This window comes from Sorex araneus, chromosome 1 (genome assembly GCF_027595985.1).
Source record: "Sorex araneus isolate mSorAra2 chromosome 1, mSorAra2.pri, whole genome shotgun sequence".
NCBI classification, from domain to species: Eukaryota; Metazoa; Chordata; class Mammalia; order Eulipotyphla; family Soricidae; genus Sorex; species Sorex araneus.
The window spans coordinates 323918963-323940098 of NC_073302.1; the positions used below are offsets into that span (position 1 = coordinate 323918963).

Genomic DNA, 21136 nt, shown 5'->3' on the forward strand with positions numbered 1-21136 from the left:
GGATTCAGGGGACCAGGTGGGATGCCTAGGATCAAACTTGAGCCGGATTTCTGCAAGGCAAACACACTACCCACTGTACTATCAGTCCAGCCCTAAAAAGCTTGGCATACCGAATGATCTCATGGCCTCACTTGCCAGTGAATGCAGAGATACTAACTTAAGACTTGGGGTGATTCTGGAGAGTTGGATATCAGAGAAGGTGTCAACATCACATAAGGAATGAAGCCACAGTCACAGTGGTGGGGTAAAGCCATCTGCTCTACACTTCAAAATATCCCCCCGGGACTCGATGTAGGAAGTGTAGCTTGGTGGAAGGCAAAAAGCACCTGTTTGGTAAGTATGCTGCTGCAAGCTCGATCCCAGTGCAACACACATGTACCAAGGTGGTCTCGGGTGTAAGCCATGGCGTTTAAATAAAGCTTTTAAAAATTATATATGGTATTGGACCCCACTATTTTTAATAACATAAATTCATATATGTCTATCTTGAAGCATCACAGTTTGGATTATTTGTGATTTCACTTCTTACAAAATTCCCATTGTTCAACCAATGTTAACAGTTTGCAACAACTTCTTCTTTAAAACTGAGGAAGAAATAATCTTTTTGCTCACTGAGTTTCCATTCTTCCATGTTATTGGAGAAAAAATGACAGATATCAGGTACAAAGATACTTAACAAGGGAACAAAATCTAACATTAAGTTAAGCCCCCTCACCCCTAATAGTTGGGAGCGCTCACCTGAAGCGGGAATCCTTAAAGCTGTCAAAGTAGGCAGGATAACTCCATTCAATCTTACTCCCTCGGCAGCGAAGCTCCAGGGCTTGCCCTGCCCTCAGACTCAGGGTAGGCGCTGGCTTCTGGAAGCGCCCTTTGTCTATCATTTGCGTCATGATAGATGGCTGTTTTGAATCGATGGAGTCTCTGTCCTTCATCTTCAGAATTTTGGGTTTCACCTTTTTGCCAGTTGGCTTGACTCTGTTCTCTCCTGGCTCCTTTGGACGCTTATTCTTGGGAGCATGTTGACCAGAAACTATGAGAGAACAACGGGCAATTATAGTAACATACTTCAAATATTTAGCACCACAAGCAGGATATTTTGTTTTATGGGCTGTTCCCAACACAGCGCTGGAGGGCCGTGTGGACTGACCAATGTTTGCCACATGCAAAGCAGATGCTCCAGCCCTGAGCCATCTCCCCAACTCTCCCAAGTAATCGGGTTGTATGTGTGTGTGACGGTGGAGAGGGAAGGGAGAGGGAATAGGGCATATGTGGCAATATACGAAGTTACTTCTGGCTCTCACTCAAAAATTACTCTTGTTGGGGCTCAGGGAGTCATATGGGGTGTCAGGGATCAAACGTGGGTCGGACACACACAAGGCAAGAGCCTTACTTGCAGCACAGTCTTTCTTGTCACGCAAAATGGATTTTCTAAAAGTATTTGATTTTCTTTATTTTGGGGGTGACACAGAACAAAACTCAGGACCTATTCCTGGCTCTATACTCGAGTGACCCTTGGTGGTACTCAGGGGATCATATGCAGTGCTAAAGATTTCAACCAGGGTGAACAGAATGCAGAGCAAACACCTTTATTTTTAAGCTATCTCTTTGGCCCCTATATTTATTGTCTTACTTAGTTTGGGATTCAGGGCCATACCAAACAGTGCTCAGGACTTACTCCTGATAATGGTGGGAGACCATTTGTGGTGTCAGGGATTAAACTGGGGGTCAGCTGCATGTAAAACACCTTGGCCTCTATATATCACTCTATCATAGAGATTACTTTAATTTATTTTGGGGGGAGCTTTTTGACTTAGGACTTTCTTCTGACGCTGTGCTCAGGGGTCACTCCTGGCAGTGCTCAGGCGACCATATGTGGCAGTGGGGATTGAACTGGGATCAACCACAGTGCAAGATCTGCTATACTATCTCTCCAGCTCCAGATATTGTTTTTAAATACTCCTCTCTTCACACGTCAAAAATTATTTTCAGTAATAACTATGATTTTCTTGATGCAATCGACATGAAAAGAGTACTGGGGGGGCTGGGGAGAGCACCATGTGATGATGGGAATTGAACCTTGGCCTCCCACATATAAAGTACTGTCTTGAGCTATCTCTTCAACGCATCAGAAAAACTATTAAAAGTCAACCGTGTCCGTGTAATTGAAGATGGATCATGGGGGCTCATGATTTGTTTTTGTCCATTCTTAATTTTTAAAAGAACATATCCTGAAAGGAAAGATAGTTCCACTACAAAGGTTTCATTCAAATCCAGCAAAATATTTCATGCATGATTCAAATTTGTATTTATCAGACAAAAATGCCATTCCTGTGGTTCTCCTCCACCTCACATCCTCCACACAGTCATCAGGGGGCAAAACCAAAGTCCTTTGGGGTCTGGCTCTGGTCTTAGCAACCTCGGGGCTTTTGTAGTTCATTTCAAATCCACCAACCTACCGTTTAAATGCAGGAATGTGTCGTTTCCAGCAAGAGGAGACAAAAGCCGCAGCAAGCACGCTCAGATATTGAACCACGTCCAGCTTTTCCCCATGAAGCAGCTTCAGTGGATCTTTGCATGTTAGGGTCTGTCTACCTCCATGGAGAATAGAGGCTGGGGACAGTTAGTCCTAAAGTCAAGCATGCCTTTCAAGGTCCTATACTAGATCTGAAAACCAAGTGGTAACTGGAGCAATTTAAAACTTAGTTTTGTTTTTTGTTTTCTTATTGGGTTTTATGGGGGGTTTTATTTGGTTTTGTTTTTTGTTTTTTTGTTTTGCTTTTTGGGTCACACCCAGCAATGCACAGGGGTTACTCCTGGCTCTGCACTCAGGAATTACTCCTGGTGGTGCTCAGGGGACCATATGGGATGCTGGGAATTGAACCCGGGTCGGCTGCGTGCAAGGCAAACGCCCTACCCGCTGTACTATTGCTCCAGCCCCTAGAACTTAGTTTTGAACTAAGAACTTAGTCAACAAAATATACTGTATCTGAAGAAGTATCTAATTGCCCTTTATCATTGAAAATCATGGCCAAAAGGTGACCCTAAAAAGCCAACACACACATGTCCATATTATCACTGTCTTCCCCTTTTCTCCAAAGAAAGGTATCCCTTACTGCCTCCCAAGACCTACCAATGGTGTCCCCTGGGCTCCAGAATCTTCAGGCGCCCACACAGCTACACAGCTGTGAGCAGGAATGAGAAGCCGATTGTCTGACTATCCCATGCCATTTTGCCTTTTTGCCTGCAGATCCCAAGGGTGACCTCCACAAGAGGCTGGAGTGTTGAGTGAAGTCAGAAGGAGGGGAGAGGTTCGGAATGATCCTCTCAGACTTGGGCCTTAAAGACACACAGAAGGCTAGCGCCAGAGGGCCAGAGGCAGCCCCACAGGAGAACTGACCCACACCGCTGAGTTGGGGGTGTAGGGCTAAAAGGGAGGGGCACTGGATTCCTGGAGTGAGCGAGATGGGCACGCTGGTGATGGGGTGCTGTTGGAATTATGCGCAAGGGAAGCCATCATGCACAGTATTATAAATCACAGAACTTCAAATCATAGAATTGGATTTTGAGGTCACACCCAGAAATGCTCAGGGAGTTACTCATGCCTGGCACTCAGGGATCACTCGTGGTGGTGCAGAACCATGGGGGTGCCAGAGATGGAACCAGGTCAGGCGCATACAAGGCAAGTGCACTGTCCACTGTACTATCTCTCTGGCTCTCTCAAATGTTTTTTTTTTAAAGGTGAACTCCACAGATCCCCACAAAATTACCGAGTGTCCAACTTAAAGGATCAGGAGGTCATTTTTACAAAGCTCTCATGTTGTAGATGAACATAAGTAAAGCAAGCCCAAAAAGAAAAATAACTTGCCCAAAGCTGGCTAGTGCAGGACATGTGTGCAATCGGGGTCTCTGACTTGAGAGCACGTACTCATTTCATTCTGTGTAAGCACCCTGGGTACAGGTGGAAAAGCTAAGGTCACGAACTGGAATCACCTGCAGGGATTAGAGGGCATTTGTATGAGTGGGGAAATGTGATCAGTCAAGAGAAAAACACCACCAGAAACTCAGCTGATTCAGACTCAACAGTGAAATGATGACTTTGGCTTCCTTTGTGCATTGCCCTTTGACTGTTGAAATTGGAGCCTGTTACCCTCATTACCACCAAATCATGGACCAATGCCATCGGCAGGAAACACAGGTTTGAACTGTGGGTTCTCTTGGGTACTTTTCTATCTGAAGTTCCAAATTCAGGGATTCAACTAACCATGGTGATCAGTTGGTTAGACATATAATCGGAATTTCAGATTCTGACCCCACTCGGCCTGGCCCGACATAGCACTGAGCCCACTGTGAGCTGTGTCTATACACCCACCTTCAGGTACCTCCTCTTCCTTCAGCCCTGTGAGCTGCAGGACATCTACCCTCTTCCCCATAGCTTCATGTAGGCGTGACTTCTCTTCCTCTCTTCCTGGGCTTGATCACTCTTTCTTTCTCATCCCTCCTGCACTCAGATGCCCTGGCTCAAGAATCTTCTTTGCTCAGTCCTTCTAGAGGACACAGCTGAGTTCTTGACTCTGGTCTTTAAGGAACGTTCCCAACACTCCCACTGGTACTCCCATTTGACATGAATTTCTTTGGAGTTCTAATGATAAGGGGAGAAGCCATGGCTCACACTTCCCTAACTTTCCAGAAAAAAGAAGCATTGCAGTCAGTTGGAACATGTCAGACTGACAGGAATTGTCTGTCACTAGCTGAGCTGCAACGATTGTGAAGCCTGAGCCTCAGTTTTATGGAGTACCAGAGATCAAAATACATGGAGTCCATGTATTTTTCTGAAGATAGAAATAAAAACCGGACACTGAAGGAAAAACTGTCAGCCATAAAGACAGGCTGTGGAGCCGGAGGGAAGCCAGGGGACACTGGTGAGGGAAAGTGGACACTGGTGAAGTGATCAGTGTTGGAACATTAGACACCTAAAACTTAATAATGAATAACTTTGTAATTCATAGTGATTCAATTTTTAAAAATTAAAAAATGAAGAAAATGGAATAGAAATATAAAAAGAAAATATCCAAACACACAAAAAATAAAAACCAGCTATTACAATCTCCAAGTCTTTTGCAAGTGTTTTGCAAACATTTTAAGTTTTAGGTTTTGAGGGGTGGTCTCTTAAGTGGCACTCCGGAAACAGAGGGTTTCTCCTGGTGACTTCCAGTCAACCTGGACAGTAGTTCAATCAGGGGCCCAAGGATGGGATACTGATGGTGGGCTCCCTATGGTGCTAAGAATTACTTGGGCCAACGAAGTGTTGTGTGGGGGGCTCTATGGCATACCCAGCAGTGCTGGAGAATGCAGTGCTGGAGGGGTTGGCCCACATTCAAGGTGCGCATCCTGACTCCTATCTCTCCATTCACTACAAAGATTATTTGTGATTCTTTTGTCTTTTGGTGATGGGAGAGAGGAGTTAATTATACCCAGTGGTGGCTCAGGACTTGCTCCTGGTTCTGTTTTCAGGGACCACTCCCTGTGGGGCTTGAGGGCCCATATGGAGTACCAGAGATCAAACCCAGATCAGCCGTATGTCAGGCATGTACCTTTCCTGCTATACCATTTCTCTGCCCTGGCGTCTATTCTTTATCAAGTAACAGGTGAAAATGACAACTATCTTGAAATCTTAAGGAATTGAGATAGTCAGTGACAACTTGTTGAACTATTCAGTTATCAGATCTTGTGTAAGAATATTCTTTGGAACATTTAATGACTGAGTTGCAGGTATTCTGCACATTGTGTATCCAAGTGTGTTTTCTTCATCATCATCATCATCATCATCATCATGATCCCATTGATTGTCGAATTTCTTGAGTGGTCTCAGTAACATCTCCATTCATCCCAGCCCTGAGATTTTAGAAGCTTCTCTTTACTTGTCCTTTCCAATGGTGCCGCATTGGAGGCTCTTTCAGGGTCAGGGGAATGAGACCCATCATTGTTACTGGTTTGGGCATATGAATACACCATGGGGAGTTTGCTAGGCTCTCCCATGTGAACAGGAAACTCTTGGTAGCTTGCCAGTTTCTCCCATAGGGAGAAGTAGGTTATAAGATGTCGCGCATCTGCTCTCTTCCGGGAGCTTGGTTTTATAGTCTCTGGATGTTGTCCATTGGTGGGATTACACTGCACCAGGGGAAGTCCCTGAATGTGACTGCCTAGCTACTGGAAAATGGGAAATCTGGGAGGAAAAGGCCCAGTCCTGATCCGAGCAGGCTTGGAGGTCTCAGCCCTGGGTCCCATACACCTGGATTCCTCTGCCGGTACCTTCGTGCATGAGGTTCATCTGAACGTGTGGAGAGGGGCCTTGAGCATGGCTGTGGCTAAGCTCCGAAGGTCTTCAGGCTCAGGAGCTCTGCTTGGGGCGGGGAGGGAAACTGAAGCCCATCCCCTCCAAGGGACCCCAGGGAAGATAACCAGCTGCAGGGGCGAGAGACTCTCTGCATGTGGTCTTATCCCTGAAAAAGATATTGACCTTTTGATCAGAGATGTGGTCCACTGATCAAAAGGCCCACCATTAAAGGCCCACCATTAATCTAACTTTCAAATCTTCGGTTCCACATGCATAGCTAACCAGCTGATTTTCATGGTTAATTGAATACCTGAATTCAGTACTTCAAGGAGAACAGTATCCAAGAGAACCCACAGTTTAAACCTGCGTATTATTGGTCCATCTTTCTGCCCGTGAAATTGGTCCATGATTTGATGATAACGACGTAATCTGGTAACCCTATAGCCACCCAGAAAGTTTTAGGACTGAGTGATTAAAAAATCTTGTATCTAATATTTGAAGAAAAAGTAGTCTAATCATTGTAAATTATTTTCCAAAGGCCTAAGAAAATAAGAATTTATATTGAAAGTACATTACCATTGCATTTTTTGAGATAATCAGTTTTAAGATTTATAGAAAAATTGGTGGTAAAATTAACAACTCATTAAATATTATTATTGACTTCAAGTCCTGGTTGCCCTATGCTACTATATGACCACAGGAATTTTTTCTTAATTTTCTGATTTGTCAGTTGAGAATCAGAGTAACAATGGCTATCTTACAGACTGCTGTAAATGAATGAATATGTTTAAAATACTGAGAAAAGTGTCTGACTCATGGTATTAGCTGAGTGCTGTCTGAAATTACCTCATGATCATGTCTCATGGTGAGCTACATGAGAAATTTATAATGGACCTCTATTGTAAACCACAGCACCCAAAAGGAGAGAGAGAGCAAAAGGGGATGCCATGCCACAGAGGCGGGTTGGGGATGTGATATGGAGTGGGGATGGTGGGAGGGATGCTGGGACCATTGGTGGTGGAAAATGGGCACTGGTGGAGGGATGGGTACTCGACCATTGTATGACTGAAATGCAAGCACGGAAGTTTATAAGTCTATAACTGTACCTCATGCTGATTCACTAATAAAAAAAAGAAAAAGAAATTTATGATGGAGATAACACAGTTATTATTTCTAATTCACAAGACATGCAGATTGAACTCTTGGGTGTCAAATAGTATGTCCCAGGTGAAAGTAGTGAGAAATCACCTAGAAAGCAGGTTAAGAGTTTTCCCTGCTTCATGCCATTGCCCTAGAGACTCCCACTGTTCTCTTAGAATTTAGCTTGTTGCAGCAGTTTTATTTTATTCGCACAAATCTCATACACAGCACCATTGTCTGAGTGGTTTCTTTGTTTGTTATATCCATGCTTTGAAAAGGAGTTCCAAGTCAAATGAAACCCAATGCCAGGGATGGTATGACCTTCTTTTTCCCACAAGGTCTAAAAGATCTTTTTCTAAGGCATCTATTACAATCCCCAAGTGAGGATTTGCTAGTCTAAAATGCAGCTACAAAATGAACAAGGTTGCAAAGCAAAATGCAGATTGAAAGAGTATAATTCTTCCCCTTTAACAGAATCGTAATCAATTCTTACTCATTCAAGGTGATTTGACAACGTTCTATTCCTAAAGAATACGAATTCTTTGATGGAGAAAATTCACTAGAAAAAAACCAACAGCCACGCATTTGAGGACTCTTATGAACGCTGTCATAAACACCAAAGACATGCCTGCAGCTATTGTTTTTTTTTCTCCCCAAGGAGAGTGAAAGGAGTGAAAGGTGAGGGAAAAGGGCTAGAGTGAGGGAAGTTTTGAGACACCCCTACCAAGAATTTGCTGAGTAGCTCAGATGTTTCCTGTCTCTGAGTTATATTAACATGGACACACCCTCTCTCATTTTCCATTCTTCCTGGAAACATCATACAGGAATCCACTGACTTTTCCAAGAACCAAGCTGGGACGTTAGGAAAGCAATGGCATTGCACTGGAGACTTGGGAAAAGATAAACTTTTATGTTCCCTATTTCCTCTAAGCCCACTCCATAACACCCTCCCGCTATTTCTTTCTTTCTCTGGTTGTGGGCAGGCAAGGGAGTTTTAGTGCACCTGGCAGAAGCTAATCCTGGCTCTGGGCTCAGATGTGACTCCCAAGAGTGCTCAGGGACCATATTTGATCCTGGGTTTCTAGCCAGGGTTGGCATTATATGATACAATGTAAGCATCTTCACCCCTGTATCATCTCTCTGGCCCCATTTGCCCTCTCTTCCTAGATGACCCCTCTCCAAAATTGGTAGATTCATTTTTGTAGGCAAAATCATCAAGGATCCTACATCATGATCAAATGGGATTCATTCTAGGGATATATGCTTGACACAATATATGCAAGTCAATTAATGTGATGCAAATCAATCAAAGGAAAGGTACAAATCATAGAATCATGTCAATAGGTGCAAAGGAAGCATTCAACAAAATTTGACACTGATTTATGATAAAAATCCTCAATAAAATGAGGATAGAGGGACCTTACCTCAAAATAGTCACTGTCACTGTCACTGTCATCCCGTTGCTCATCAATTTGTTCGAGCGGGCACCAGTAATTTCTCTCATTGTGAGACTTATTGTTACTGTTTTTGGCATATCCAATATGCCACGGGTAGTTTGCCAGGCTCTGCCGTGTGGGCTCGATACTCTCAGTAGCTAGCCGGGCTCTCCGAAAGGGGCGGAGGAATCGAACACAGGTCGGCTGCGTGAAAGGCGAATGCCCTTCCACTGTGCTATCGCTTTAGCCTACCTCAAAATAGTAAAGTTCACAAATCATAAACCTACAGTTAATATCTTTCTCAGCAGCAAAAACTGAAAGTCTTTCTTCTAAGATCAGGCATAAGACGGGCCACCACTCTCACCACTATTATTCAATACAGGGTTTCTCTCTTGGTTGGCTTGCCTTTACATTACAATGAATCTCTTTAGTTCTCCTGGAAAGAGAATTTTCCCTGGGAAATAGGATCTAAAATAAACCACTTTGACACTAGAGCAGATATCCCCTGGGTGTGCGGCAGGGAAGTCTTCTGCTATTAGAAGGTCCCACCTAGGCGTGGTCTGGAAAGTGGAGAGGCAGTGGGCAAGTGAGTCACAGGCTGTGGTTCTTGGCATGTGCTTTACATGGTCTTTGTGGACCTACTTCCCACAGGGGCTGGAAGGGCTTTCCCTAAAAACCACTCTCACTCGTGACTCCTGGCCCCAGGCAGCCACGGAAGAACGCAAAACAGAAAAGCCTTCCTAGTGGATTTAGGGAAACAGTTACAAAATGTAAAATAAAATATAAAGACTTCATTTTTCTAATGAGCCTTCACTATTTTATTTTATTCTACATGTTTTAAAGTACACATGCATACACACACGCAAACACAACACACAAACATACACACACATATACACACTTTGTTGTTGGGTTTTTGTTTCTGGCCACACCAATGCTGCATGGGGGACCAAGCTGTGCCAGTAGAGCCTTCTGAACCCAAGCATGTGCTCTCAGCCTTTGAACCCTCTCCCCAGCCCTTAGATGTGGGCATCAAAAGACAAAAACACAAACCCACTATCACACCTAAAATCTACCTTATGCCTTATAAAATGATTCCATTTGCATTCAACATTCCCATATGGCTTCATCCATGATCCCATTGGAATCGCGTTTGTACGTTCATTTCAAACAGATGACTCAGGCAAACTTTAATAGTCCCCATATCTGAGTTTATGTGGGCCAGGAAGACAGGAGACAGAAGCTAAAGCCCTCTCCTGAGCCCGAGGCACACTTCTTGGGGAGTTGCTTACTCATGTGAGTGGGTTATTGGCAATTCTTGGGTCTGCCCTTCTCTGACCTGTTTCCAAATGACACCAAACACTGCCTTTCCATGGCTTCAGCAGTCCCTGCTAAAAGGGTGTCTAAAGCACCACCCCAGACTTAACAATCTCACCTCCCATTCAAATGCCACCAACATCTTGAAGTATGCAAACTAGAAGGTGGCATTTGGGAAAGAGAGGGCGGGGTTCACAAATCTTTCTATCTTCAAAGGGTAAAAAGGGACTGGGGGGTAGGGGGTGGGGGTGGAGCAGTGCATTAAATGGGAGCCAGGTGGAGCTGGCCCAGATGTAGAATTACATAACAGTAAAAACTGCTTTTCAACCAAAACTAAACAAAACTTGGGACTGGGGCTGTGGAATTCCAGGGGGATTTCAGGATACCAGGTTGTGTACCCAAGATGCAAACTGAACCATTGGGACAAAAATGGAGCAGACAAAATAAATGCTGACAGTATCACCAAGACACAAACATGCGAATAACCTGGAGTGGGGGGTGGGTCACGCAGAGGCACAGACATAAAACCTGGCCCTGTGCTGTCACCTGGAGTTGATTCCCGGCGCCCCATAATCCTCCTCCCCACAGTCCCTCCAGGAGTGACCTCTGAGCACCACCGGATATGGTCTTCTCCCAACCCTCGCCAAAAAAGACCCCCAGCCCGACCCCGTAGCCCGGAATCTACTCAATACTGTGTGTCAGGACAGGCTCCCTGTGCCAAAGTGCTTCTGCTGCTTCGCCCATTTGTACTTCTTTCTTCACTCAAACACATAAGAAGTCTGACAACCTTGGGGGTGGCACTCGTTTCTGAGGCTGCATCTATAGAAGGATCTGCGCTGGAATTTAGGCACAGCTTTCTGGATCCATGCCCAAGGCGATGTATAAAGCAAAAGCACAGGGAGGAGGAGGAGCCCTCGCCTTGCTGAGGTGGCAGCCTCCCTCGGAAGCCAGCGGCGCTGCCCCGGTGCAGACTGGCGCCCAGCCGCCGGCCCGCCGCATCCAGCGCGCGGCGCCACATCCCTCACCGACACGTTGACACTGGGGGCTGGACCAGGCGCTGCCCGGGGTGCCGGGCAGCCGGCAGGACCAAGGATCAAGGAGCTGCCGAGGTCCCTGGAGGGGTCCCAGGAGATGGGGTCGGAGGTACAGAGACTCTACAGGGAGGGGCAGGTGCACGGGCTTAGAAATGAGATGCTGGGTGGAGAGCCAAGGGGCTGGGGGCTTGAGGTTCCAGACAGGCCCCCGCCCGGGGTCACTCACCGTCCTGCAGCGCGTGGTGCAGCAGCAGCAGCGCCAGCAGCAGCCAGAGCTTCATCCTCGGGGCGAGGGCGCAGGGGTTCAGGGGCCGGGACCCCGGAGCCAGCGCGCTGACAGCCACCGGCCAGGGAGGGGCTCAGCGGAAGGCGGCGGGCGACGGGAGGGTACTGGAGGGTTCGGTTTCACACGGAGGAACACAGTTTGGGGTAAAAGTTGAGGGTTTTTTTCTTCTTTCTGTCCTCCCGATTGTGTCTAATGTGACCTCTCCTGCCCCCTGGCGGAGCGGGGAGGCGCGGCGCCTTCAGAGCGCGGAGACGGGTCAATTTCACCCCTCGCGTGCTCCAACCCTCTGCCCACGTTTCTGAACTTCCACCAGGCCTGGCGGGTGCTGATGGGGCCACGTTAAACCATAGCTCTGGTCTGACCTTCATGATCTGTGAAAAGACTCCCCTGAACTATTTCTGTTCATTCCCAGAAGATCTCTTGCTAACAAGAACATTCTGTCTGGCCAGGATTGGGGCCTACCCACTCCCCTGCGGCTGGCACAGTGGAAACACAGTTCCTTTCTCAGTGTCTGAACGACTTGCTGGGGAAAATTCCTCTTCTTTCATTCAGAAGCCTCACAGGGCTCAGGTGTGGGGGAGGGATTGTGCCAGCAACTAGCAGTAGCAGCATCAGGCCCTGCCACCGGTGCCCTCCTCCTCACGCCACCGTTTTTCACCCCCTTTGGGTCAAGATCTGCATTCTGGATGGCTTCTCAATGCAGTACGTTTTCTCCCAAAAGGGTCTGCGAGCACTCCTCCCTCTTCTTTCTTTCGAGTTTAGAATGAGAAACCCAGAAAGAGCTCAGGGAGGATCTCACTAAACCTGCTGCGATTCCGATGAGAAGGAAAAGGCATTGCCAACCGAGAGAGAGTGAAAGTTCCACGTGGTGTGCTCCAGACTTCTAACACCTGAGAAGTTCAGGGAGCGGAGAGGTCTATACTGTTTGGAGAAGACAGTGCGGAATTCTAGAGGGGAGGGGCTTAGGTTTGGGGGTGGGGGTGGAGCACATCTTCTCAGGGAAGGAGGTTGGCTCTAGAAGGTGAAGGTGCAGAGCTAGAATGAGACTGCGTGGCGGTGGGTTTAGTGGGGTGGAAGACTGGAGCCCTGGATGGAGCTGCGGTGGGGCAGACGTTTGGGGTTTTGAATCTGTAACCCCAGAGGTTTCGGGGCTGGTGAATACTCTGGGTCCAGGCATGATCGTGGAGGTGGCCGTTCTCGCGTCTTCCTCGTGAGATGAGCAGGACCTCAGCGAACAGCCTGTTCTCTGCAAACATTCCCGTTGAGCGTGAGCTTGCTTTGAAGAGGAAGGCGGCTGCTCTGGCAGCCAGGAGAAGCGTGCCCATCAACGACTGGCAGGAAGAAGCAGGAGAAGCAGGAACTCTCCCTCGTGGTCTGCTCTGACTCTCACTTTGCCCTTTGTTGTGTTGCCATGGAGAGAATAGTTGTGTGGGAATTTGCAAGGCCAGGATTCAGATGTCTGTACTGCGGCCTACTCTCAACTCGCCCTCTGACAGGGAACCTCCCTGCCAAAGGGAGGAAACTCGATTCTCTCAGCAGTGGTTTGCTGTGGGATTGCTGTCACGGCTATAAATCTTAAAATGCTGCTGTGTTTGAGGAGTAGTCACGAGCCCAGAGAGCCATGTTTAAACCTTCATGGGACGTGTCTGTGTCTGTGTCTGGGCTAGAACTCCAGGAGGAGAACATGCAGGGTGACTTCTGCTCCCTTCCACCAAATCACCCAGTCCTGCCTGGTCAGCTGCTGACCACAGCTCATGTCCGGCTCTCTTTGCCTCCTCTTGCCTCTTAACCCATTCTTGCCCAGCAATCAAAGCCACTTTAGGTAGAAATGTTTTTAAAAAATGAATCCAGGTAGGTAAAGGGATATGCATGATAACATCTCAATATCTGTATTGCCAGAAATGAGCCCAGAGCTAGAGAGGTAGTACAGTAGGTACAGCACTTGCCTTGCATGCAGCTGACCTGGGTTTGATTCCTGGCATCACATATGGTCCCTTGAGCATTGCCAAGAGTGATCCCTGAGCACAGACCTAGAAGTAAGAAGTAAGGTGTGGTTCACTTCCCCGCCCCCCCCACCCCCCACAACACACACCCCGCACCACTGCACCCGCTTCCCGCAATAAAAAGTAAAAATGAACTCAATGCAAAACCCTCACAGGCTCTCTGGCAAAGGCTCCTGCCACCCTGCTCCGGGCCTCAGCACCCACCCTCATGCTCACCCCCCCACCCCCACTCTCCAGCCTCCACTGCTCCTGCTGCTTCCTCTGTGCCCTAGAGCAGTGATTCCCAGCCAGAACCCTCAGGATGCCACATGGGGGTCACAGGCAAAAATCACAGAAATGGGTCACAGAGCAAGACGAGCCCAGGAGAGAGGGAACTGAGAAGAAAACTGAGAAAAGGCCAGTGTCTCTCGGCCTTTATCCTGCTGCATTCCCTTTCTGTGGGCCTCTCTGTCCTACAAAGTGGCTCCCAAGGCTCATCCCATACCACCCTCACCCACTATATATAGGATTTTCACCCTTGGAACATTCTGGAATATGATTGAGCAGTGCTGCTTTGGAGCCCTCCTATTCACCCCTCCCCTCTCCCCCGCCCCAGTTAACTTGGCTCTCACTTCTCCCCGCAGCTAGGCTAAAAGCGTCTCTGGTCGATTCCTTCTCTCTCAGCACAAGCAAAGGCAACACTTAGCTGCCCCAGGGCTTCCGTTTCTTACTCCTGCACTACCCCCTCCGTACAGGAGCAGGACATGTGCCTCATGAAATGTTGTCCATCACAGATTACTGTAGGGTACTAATGATCTAACAGTAACCGTCTTCATGTGCATCCTCAGCACATGTGTTTGTAGCTGTGCATGGCAGACACCCGAGGATGCTTGGTATCAGGTCCCTTCAGGGACAGATGGAATTCACAGGAGCTTCTCTCTAGGTTTGCAACTCTTGTCTATGCACATGCCCCCTCATTCTACTCTAAACGAGGGGCTGAAATCATAAGTGGGAGCGCTCGATGGAGGGTGAGCTGACCTGGAAGCCGGAAGGTCACAAAATTTGTACTTTGATTCCGAGACTGGACAAAAATGCACTGGCGCTTACCTCAGAAGTTGCCTGACAGGCAGCTAACGTGCTAGGTTTGCACAAGCTCACAAGGTCACAGCTTGCAGACCTTCCCATGGAGGGGACAGCCTTTCCCACCCTCAGTGGAGCAGGAAGGTGTTGGGTGGCCACAGAAGCAGCTGTTGAAAGAAAACAGCTAAAACCGGAACAAATAAAGAGCCAAGGGCTGGTGGGTGGAAATGAGGGATCCCTGGGAGTCCTCGGCATAAGGAGCATCTGGAATTGCCTTTTTGACAGCCTCTGGGATTGGTCCCCAGAGGGGATAATGAAGATGTGTGCCCAGTAGGCCCACCTCAGACAAACCCTTTTATAGTTTCTGTAGGGCTGGAGAGACTATACAGAGGCTGAGGCTCTTCCCTTGCATGTGGCCAACCTGGGTTCAATTCCCAGCACCACTACAGTCCCCTGAGCAACTCCAGGAAAGTCCCAAAACCGCTGGATATGGCTCAAAAAGTCCCTAAAACCGATACACCGACCCCCACCCCCACCCCAAAGAAGAACTACTTTGAAGCGCTACAGAATATTCTCCCAAACTTGGCTGAACTCATAAAAGTCTTCAAGGAGGTTTGTTGTAAAAATCAATCAGCCTTGCCAAGATTCTGACAATGCAAGAAGGACACCCTTATCTTTTCATTTTCCAGCTGTCGCTACATGTTTGATATATTTGCTTTAATTATTTCCTCAGGGATGGACCCCACAGACAGAGGGGGTGCAGTCCTGTTCCCCTCCGTGGTGTGTGGCCACCTTATCATCACAGCCACAGCGAGGATGAGACAGACCAGGGCAGAGTCCCTGTAGGGGGTTGTAGGAAGTGGGTGGAGGATGGGTCTGTACCAGGTGCCTTGGGGAGCCCACCCACCCCGTGACTTTTAAGCTACGTTTCCTGTGGCTCCAAGCCCAGCTGAGGGGCAGAGCCTGAGGTGCCCCCTACTGGTAGCCCACAGCCCATTCTGCAAACAACCCTGTATTTTCCTTGACGGTGTTTTATACGTGTTGCCACCACCAAATTCAATACTGCATGTCTCATCTGTAAGACAAAATATACTCTTGTCCTTTTCTGTAATTTGATGGAACTTGCTTTATCCTTTTAAGCAAAGTAAGGTTAAAGGAGAGAGAAGTGCTGAATGTGCTCATTTGTGTGAGAAAAATAGAGCCAGGGGTTAATAACAGCCAATGAAACAAACTCAGGCTCTGCCAACAGACCTGAGTTTGCCACCCAATCAGGTACCTGAGGGACTTAGAACAGCAGTGGAAAGACATTGGCACCTTGGTGGTGGGTGTAGTACAGCAGCATCACATGCCTAAAATATTAATTTGGATAAGCAGTGTCACCTCAATAAAAAGAAAATAAGACCATCTGGTTACTCAGAGGTTTGGAGTATGAGCGGAAAAATGGATGAACCCCAAGTCAAAAGAACTTTATGTGAAAGTGCGCTCTGAGCCAAAAGAGTAGCTTTGTGGGTCAGGAAAACTGACAGAGCTGGGAAGAGGGGCTCTGTCCCTTCTGTCGCAGACCTAGCCACACTCTGGCCCTTCAAAATGGCCAGCCTGAACCTTGTAGCAATGATGGTAATGAGGTCCCCCAAGCTGGGGCGCCAGAAGACAGAGACGGCAGAAGCTTGAGAATAGGTGCTCCTGGGCAGATCCAGACCAGCCTCTAGTGACATCCAGACACGTCCAATGGGAACATTCTGGAGACAAAAATTTCTGTGTCCAGGCCAGAGAGATGGTTAGTACAGCGGGTTATAGTTATAGTATAACTATAGTTATAGTTATAGTACAGAGGCTTATAGCCGACCAGACTTCAATCCCTGTTGCCTGAGCACCGCCAGGAGTGATCCCTGAGCACAGAGTCAAGAGTAATCCTCGGGGCCGGAAAAATAGCACAGCAGGGAGGCCACTTGCCTGCATGTGGCTGACCTGGGTTTAATCCCTGGCATCCCCTACGGGTCCCCCGTGTACAGCCAGGAGTAATTCCTGAGTGCAGAGCCAGGAGTAATCCCTGAGCATCACCAGGTCTGGTCCCAAAACCAAAAACAAAGAAAATTTCTGTATGAACGAGTAGAAACTATGACCAATATGTACAGATTTCAACTTTTATCAATGCATAAATTCACATATATATGTATCTTATGATGACCCTCTGGGCATGTGTACGTGCATGCATGCATGTGTGTGTGTGTGTGTGTGTGTGTGTGTGTTGCCAGTGAGCCAACCCAGGCATGGTATAATCAAGGCAGACACTTACCTTTGAGCCATATCAGCCCCCCAACATATTGCTTTAGACAATGTTGTTCAAAAGCACTTACGTGACTGCTAGGATATTGTCTTTATTTTAAAAGATTAATAACAGAAAATGTTGTTAATGATTAATGATGCTACAAATATAATTAATTAGTCATGATCTTGCTTTTAGTTGCAACCAGGTACCCTGCAACTTAAGTCTGTTAAATGTGTATTAAATTATAAAGAAGAACCCCCAATGGGCATAATGCTAGAAATAGACTGCTGAGTTCATGACTGATAGTTGTGGTGTACTAATGAGGGAAATGGAAAATTCATAAAATTAATGGTTGGGAATTAGCATCAAAGTTCTCTAGAGATGTGAAGGTTCAGGGCAGAACCTCCGACAGAGGCAGAGCTTGAGGTCATTTTCTCTTTCTGGAAGGATTCAGGTGTTCGACTCTTACTGGATCCACACTTCCATAGTGGTAATGCACTTGATCATATTCTGCTACTCAACCACAGATATCCTAGCAAGCTTCTCTCCTGAATATTTAGATGAATAGCTTTCTTTATGTTTAGTTCACACCCAGCAGTGTTCAGAGATTACTCCTAGTAAGTGTGCTCAAGGCTCACTGCTGGCAGGCTCAGGAAACTACTTGGGGTGCTAGGGATCAACCCCAGGTCAGACTACATGCAAGGCAAGCACTAGAATTCAGATAAAGTATTTTAGGCTGGAGAGAGTATGGTAGATAGCGCCTTTGCCTTGCATTCAGCCAACCCCGGTTCAAACTCCAGCACCCTTCATGTCCCTAGAGCACTTCCAGGCGTGATCCCTGAGCACAGAGTCACAAGTAATTGCTGAGCACTGCCAAGTGTACCTCTCACTAAAAAAAAAAAGCCTATGAAAATTATGCTTATTCAAATATCTTCAGCCCATGAATATACATGGGGATCCCAAGTGTGTTCTTGGGAGAGCTCAAAGGAACGCTTATAGCAATACTGGGCCAAGAGTTCAATGCAGGGCTCAAGGATGTGGCACTCCAATCTCGCAATGTCAGGAATTACCTGGGTCACCCCATTGGTGCTGGGGACCTCCAGGACTGTACCCAGTGATGCCTGAGAGGCCATGAGGTGTTGGGATCAAACCCAGATCAGGGGCTGGCAAGGAGGGTGCCTGTACCTATACTATCTCCTCCTTCCCATAAATATTTTCATAAGATAGATTCCTAGGAAAAAAAAAACTAATTGGCTTAAGTCTGTAATATTTAACATTTTTTAAATGTGGTTAGTTTGTCTTTTGACAAGTAAATCGATGAACAACAGAAAGACAACGATACAGTGATAGTTTATCTTTCAACAGAGCTGTCTTTCTTTATAGCCTACTTCTGCAAGAGCATATACAAGTGCCTCTCATTTTATTTCCTTATGCCCTCACTGGGGTTGGGTGGGATTAGTAAATCTTGACATCCTGAAGGCAGGAGCTCACATTTGCCCTTCCAATTCCCGTTTATTACTGTTGAACATGTATTTGTCACCCATCTGTGTTTGACTATTTCTGAAAATTGAGCTCTATTCATGATTGTTTCATAGTGGTAGGATCTCAGTATATTCTGGCTAGTCAGGTCTTGGATATTAAACATCTTCAATATTGACATTTTACTTTTTCTTCTAATCCTTAGCTCATGTTTTTGTTTTTCTGATAATGACTTTCTTCAAATAATTACAATAAGCATTAAAACAATTACATCTTTTCAGGAACATCCTTTATGGCTTATGAGCTCTCTGCCTCCTTTGGTAGTTTTTGAGGTAATTTGCCTCAAATTATCAAACTATCTTATTATATTTACCTAAAAATTTATTGGCTTTTTTTTCTTTTTGGGTCACACCTGGCAATGCTCAGGGGTTATTCCTGGCTCTGTACTCAGGAATTACTCATGGTGGTGCTCAGAGGACCATATGGGATGCTGGGAATCAAACCCGGGTTGGCCGTGTGCAAGGCAAATGCCCTACCCACTGTTCCATCGCTCCAACCCCCCAAATTTATAGTTTTTTAAAAATCCCTATGTTGTTTTTAAAATATATCTAGAAAAAGTTATTTGGTATCACAAGTTATAAATTTAGTTTATATGTTTCCAGTTAGATGGCCAATGCCACTCTCTCTTTTGTGAAATGTTTGGCCTTTTCTTATTTTTTTAAACTTTTAGCGGATATTAAATTCCATATGTTCATGATCTGTTTCTGTTTATCCTGCTTAGCTTTCTATCTATGTCCATAGTAATGCTACACTGCATTCATTAATTCTGGTTTATAGTGTTTCACTGTTTGGGAAGTCATTCCTCTATCACTGTCCTTTTGCTAATTATCATAGTGATATTTCCTTTCACATGAAATTTAGAGTCAACCTGTCAATTTCCATGACAAATTTACTGTGTTTTGATTATAGTTATATTGAATTTGAGGAGGAAAGGACATATCTACAAGATCGAGTCTTCCTATCAAAGAATGTTATGTTACATAGATTTCTACTTATTTGAGCCTTATTCTATGTCTCCCTCGTATTTTCTAATCCTTGGAAAAAAATAATAATTTGTCATTTTGCATTCCCCAAGCTTCTTTCAGGTTATATATAACAGGTATATTTAGACTACTTAAATATGTGTAAATGTATATACTTATGCATATACATAGATATGTATGTATATGTATATCTGTATATGCATAAACAGATATGTATACACACACTATAATTTATTTTTTTTTGTCTTATTTGTTTTGGTTTTTTATTAGTGAATTACCTTGAGGTACAGTTATAGTCATACAATGATCAAGTACCTATCCCTCCACCAGTGTCCATTTTCCACCACCAATGGTCTCAGCATCCCTCCCACCACCCCCCTCCCCCAGTCCCCTTCACCCCACAGGGCACTCCCTTTTGCTCCGTCTCTCCTTTAGGGTATTGTGGTTTGCAATAGAGGTATTGAGCGGCCATCTATAGTCTATTTTCGGCATGCATCTTTCAACCCGACACACACACTATAATTTATATTATAGCTTAATATAGTTTGATTTTCCTGAACATCTGAGTCTGTGTTTTGGGCCGAATCAAGTCTCTCTAATCCCTTCAAATTTTTCATTTAGGGCTAGAGTGTTAGCTCAACAAGCTAACTGTATGCTTTGTGTGCAGGAGATGGGTTTGATCCCCAGCACTGCAGGGTCCCCCAGATAGAAGAGCCACCCTCAAGAACAAAGTTGGGAGTAACCCCAGAGCATCACCAGGCCTGATCCAAAAAAGAAAAACCAAAAAATAAGAAAATTTTGCATAATGCTGAAATCCTAACCTCCAGTGATTCAGAATTAGATTATATTTGGAGATAGAATCTTTTAAGAGATCATCAAATTAGAGTGAGGTCATTAGAATGATCTAATCCAGTGTGACTGGCATCTTTTTAAGAAGATGAAATTTGGATCATGTAGAGTTAGAGGTAAAAGATGTATCTGAAAGAGCCAAAGAAAAAGGCTTCTGAAATATTCAAACTAGTCAGCACCTTAAAATTAAATTTATAGATCTAAAATGTGTGAGAAAACATGTCTCTTTTACTGGGTTACAGCAACCCAGCCTGTAACACTTCAAAAAGATGGTCCAAGGGAACTCTCCCATGTTCCAAGAATAGTTACAAAAAGCAAAGGGGTTCATTTTTTCCCAACAATTGCTAAAATAACGGCCAAAAAAAAAAAGGCATATTTTTGAAGTGCTAAGTCAAATATAACCTAACGCATGGTTTCCTGAGACCTGATGGTTTGGGAGAAGTAGGGGGAAAGGAGCAGGCAGTCAGTTTTGATTTATTTGTTCACATAGTAGACCCTCCTATTTGTCCAAATAGTTTTCAGTCTATCTCTTGGGTTTAGGATTAAGGATCTTACTACCTGCAACACTAGTTTTTATTTATTATGTTTGCTTCCTCTATTTCACTTTTTTTTTTTTTGCCTTTTGGGTCACACCTGGCAATGCACAGGTGTTACTCCTGGCTCTGCACTAAGGAATCACTCCTGGCGGTGCTCAGGGGACCATATGGGATGCTGGGAATCGAACTCGGGTCGGCAGAGTGCAAGGCAAACGCCTACCCGCTGTGCTATTGCTCCAGCCCCTTATATTTCACTCTTAATCCTAAATGTTTATAATCTACTGTAGAATAACATTGGTTTGTCCTTTCTGCCTTGCTACAGGGAGTTTAGGTTTATTTGGTTACTCCCAT

The 21136-nt window shown here is 45.7% G+C and overlaps 1 protein-coding gene across 1 annotated transcript in view; it reads right to left on the reverse strand.

Moving 5' to 3' along the window:
• Positions 1-11703, reverse strand: part of PDGFRL (platelet derived growth factor receptor like) — a 48148-nt gene extending 36445 nt beyond the window's left edge. Inside the window, exons 1-2 of the mRNA XM_055146385.1 lie at positions 11488-11703; positions 739-1030 (exon numbers count right to left, since the gene is read on the reverse strand). Of these exons, the coding sequence (XP_055002360.1) occupies positions 739-1030; positions 11488-11542 (347 nt within the window). The 5' untranslated portion in view covers positions 11543-11703. The remainder of the gene's footprint in view (positions 1-738; positions 1031-11487) is intronic.
• Between the last annotated feature and the right edge of the window lie 9433 nt (positions 11704-21136).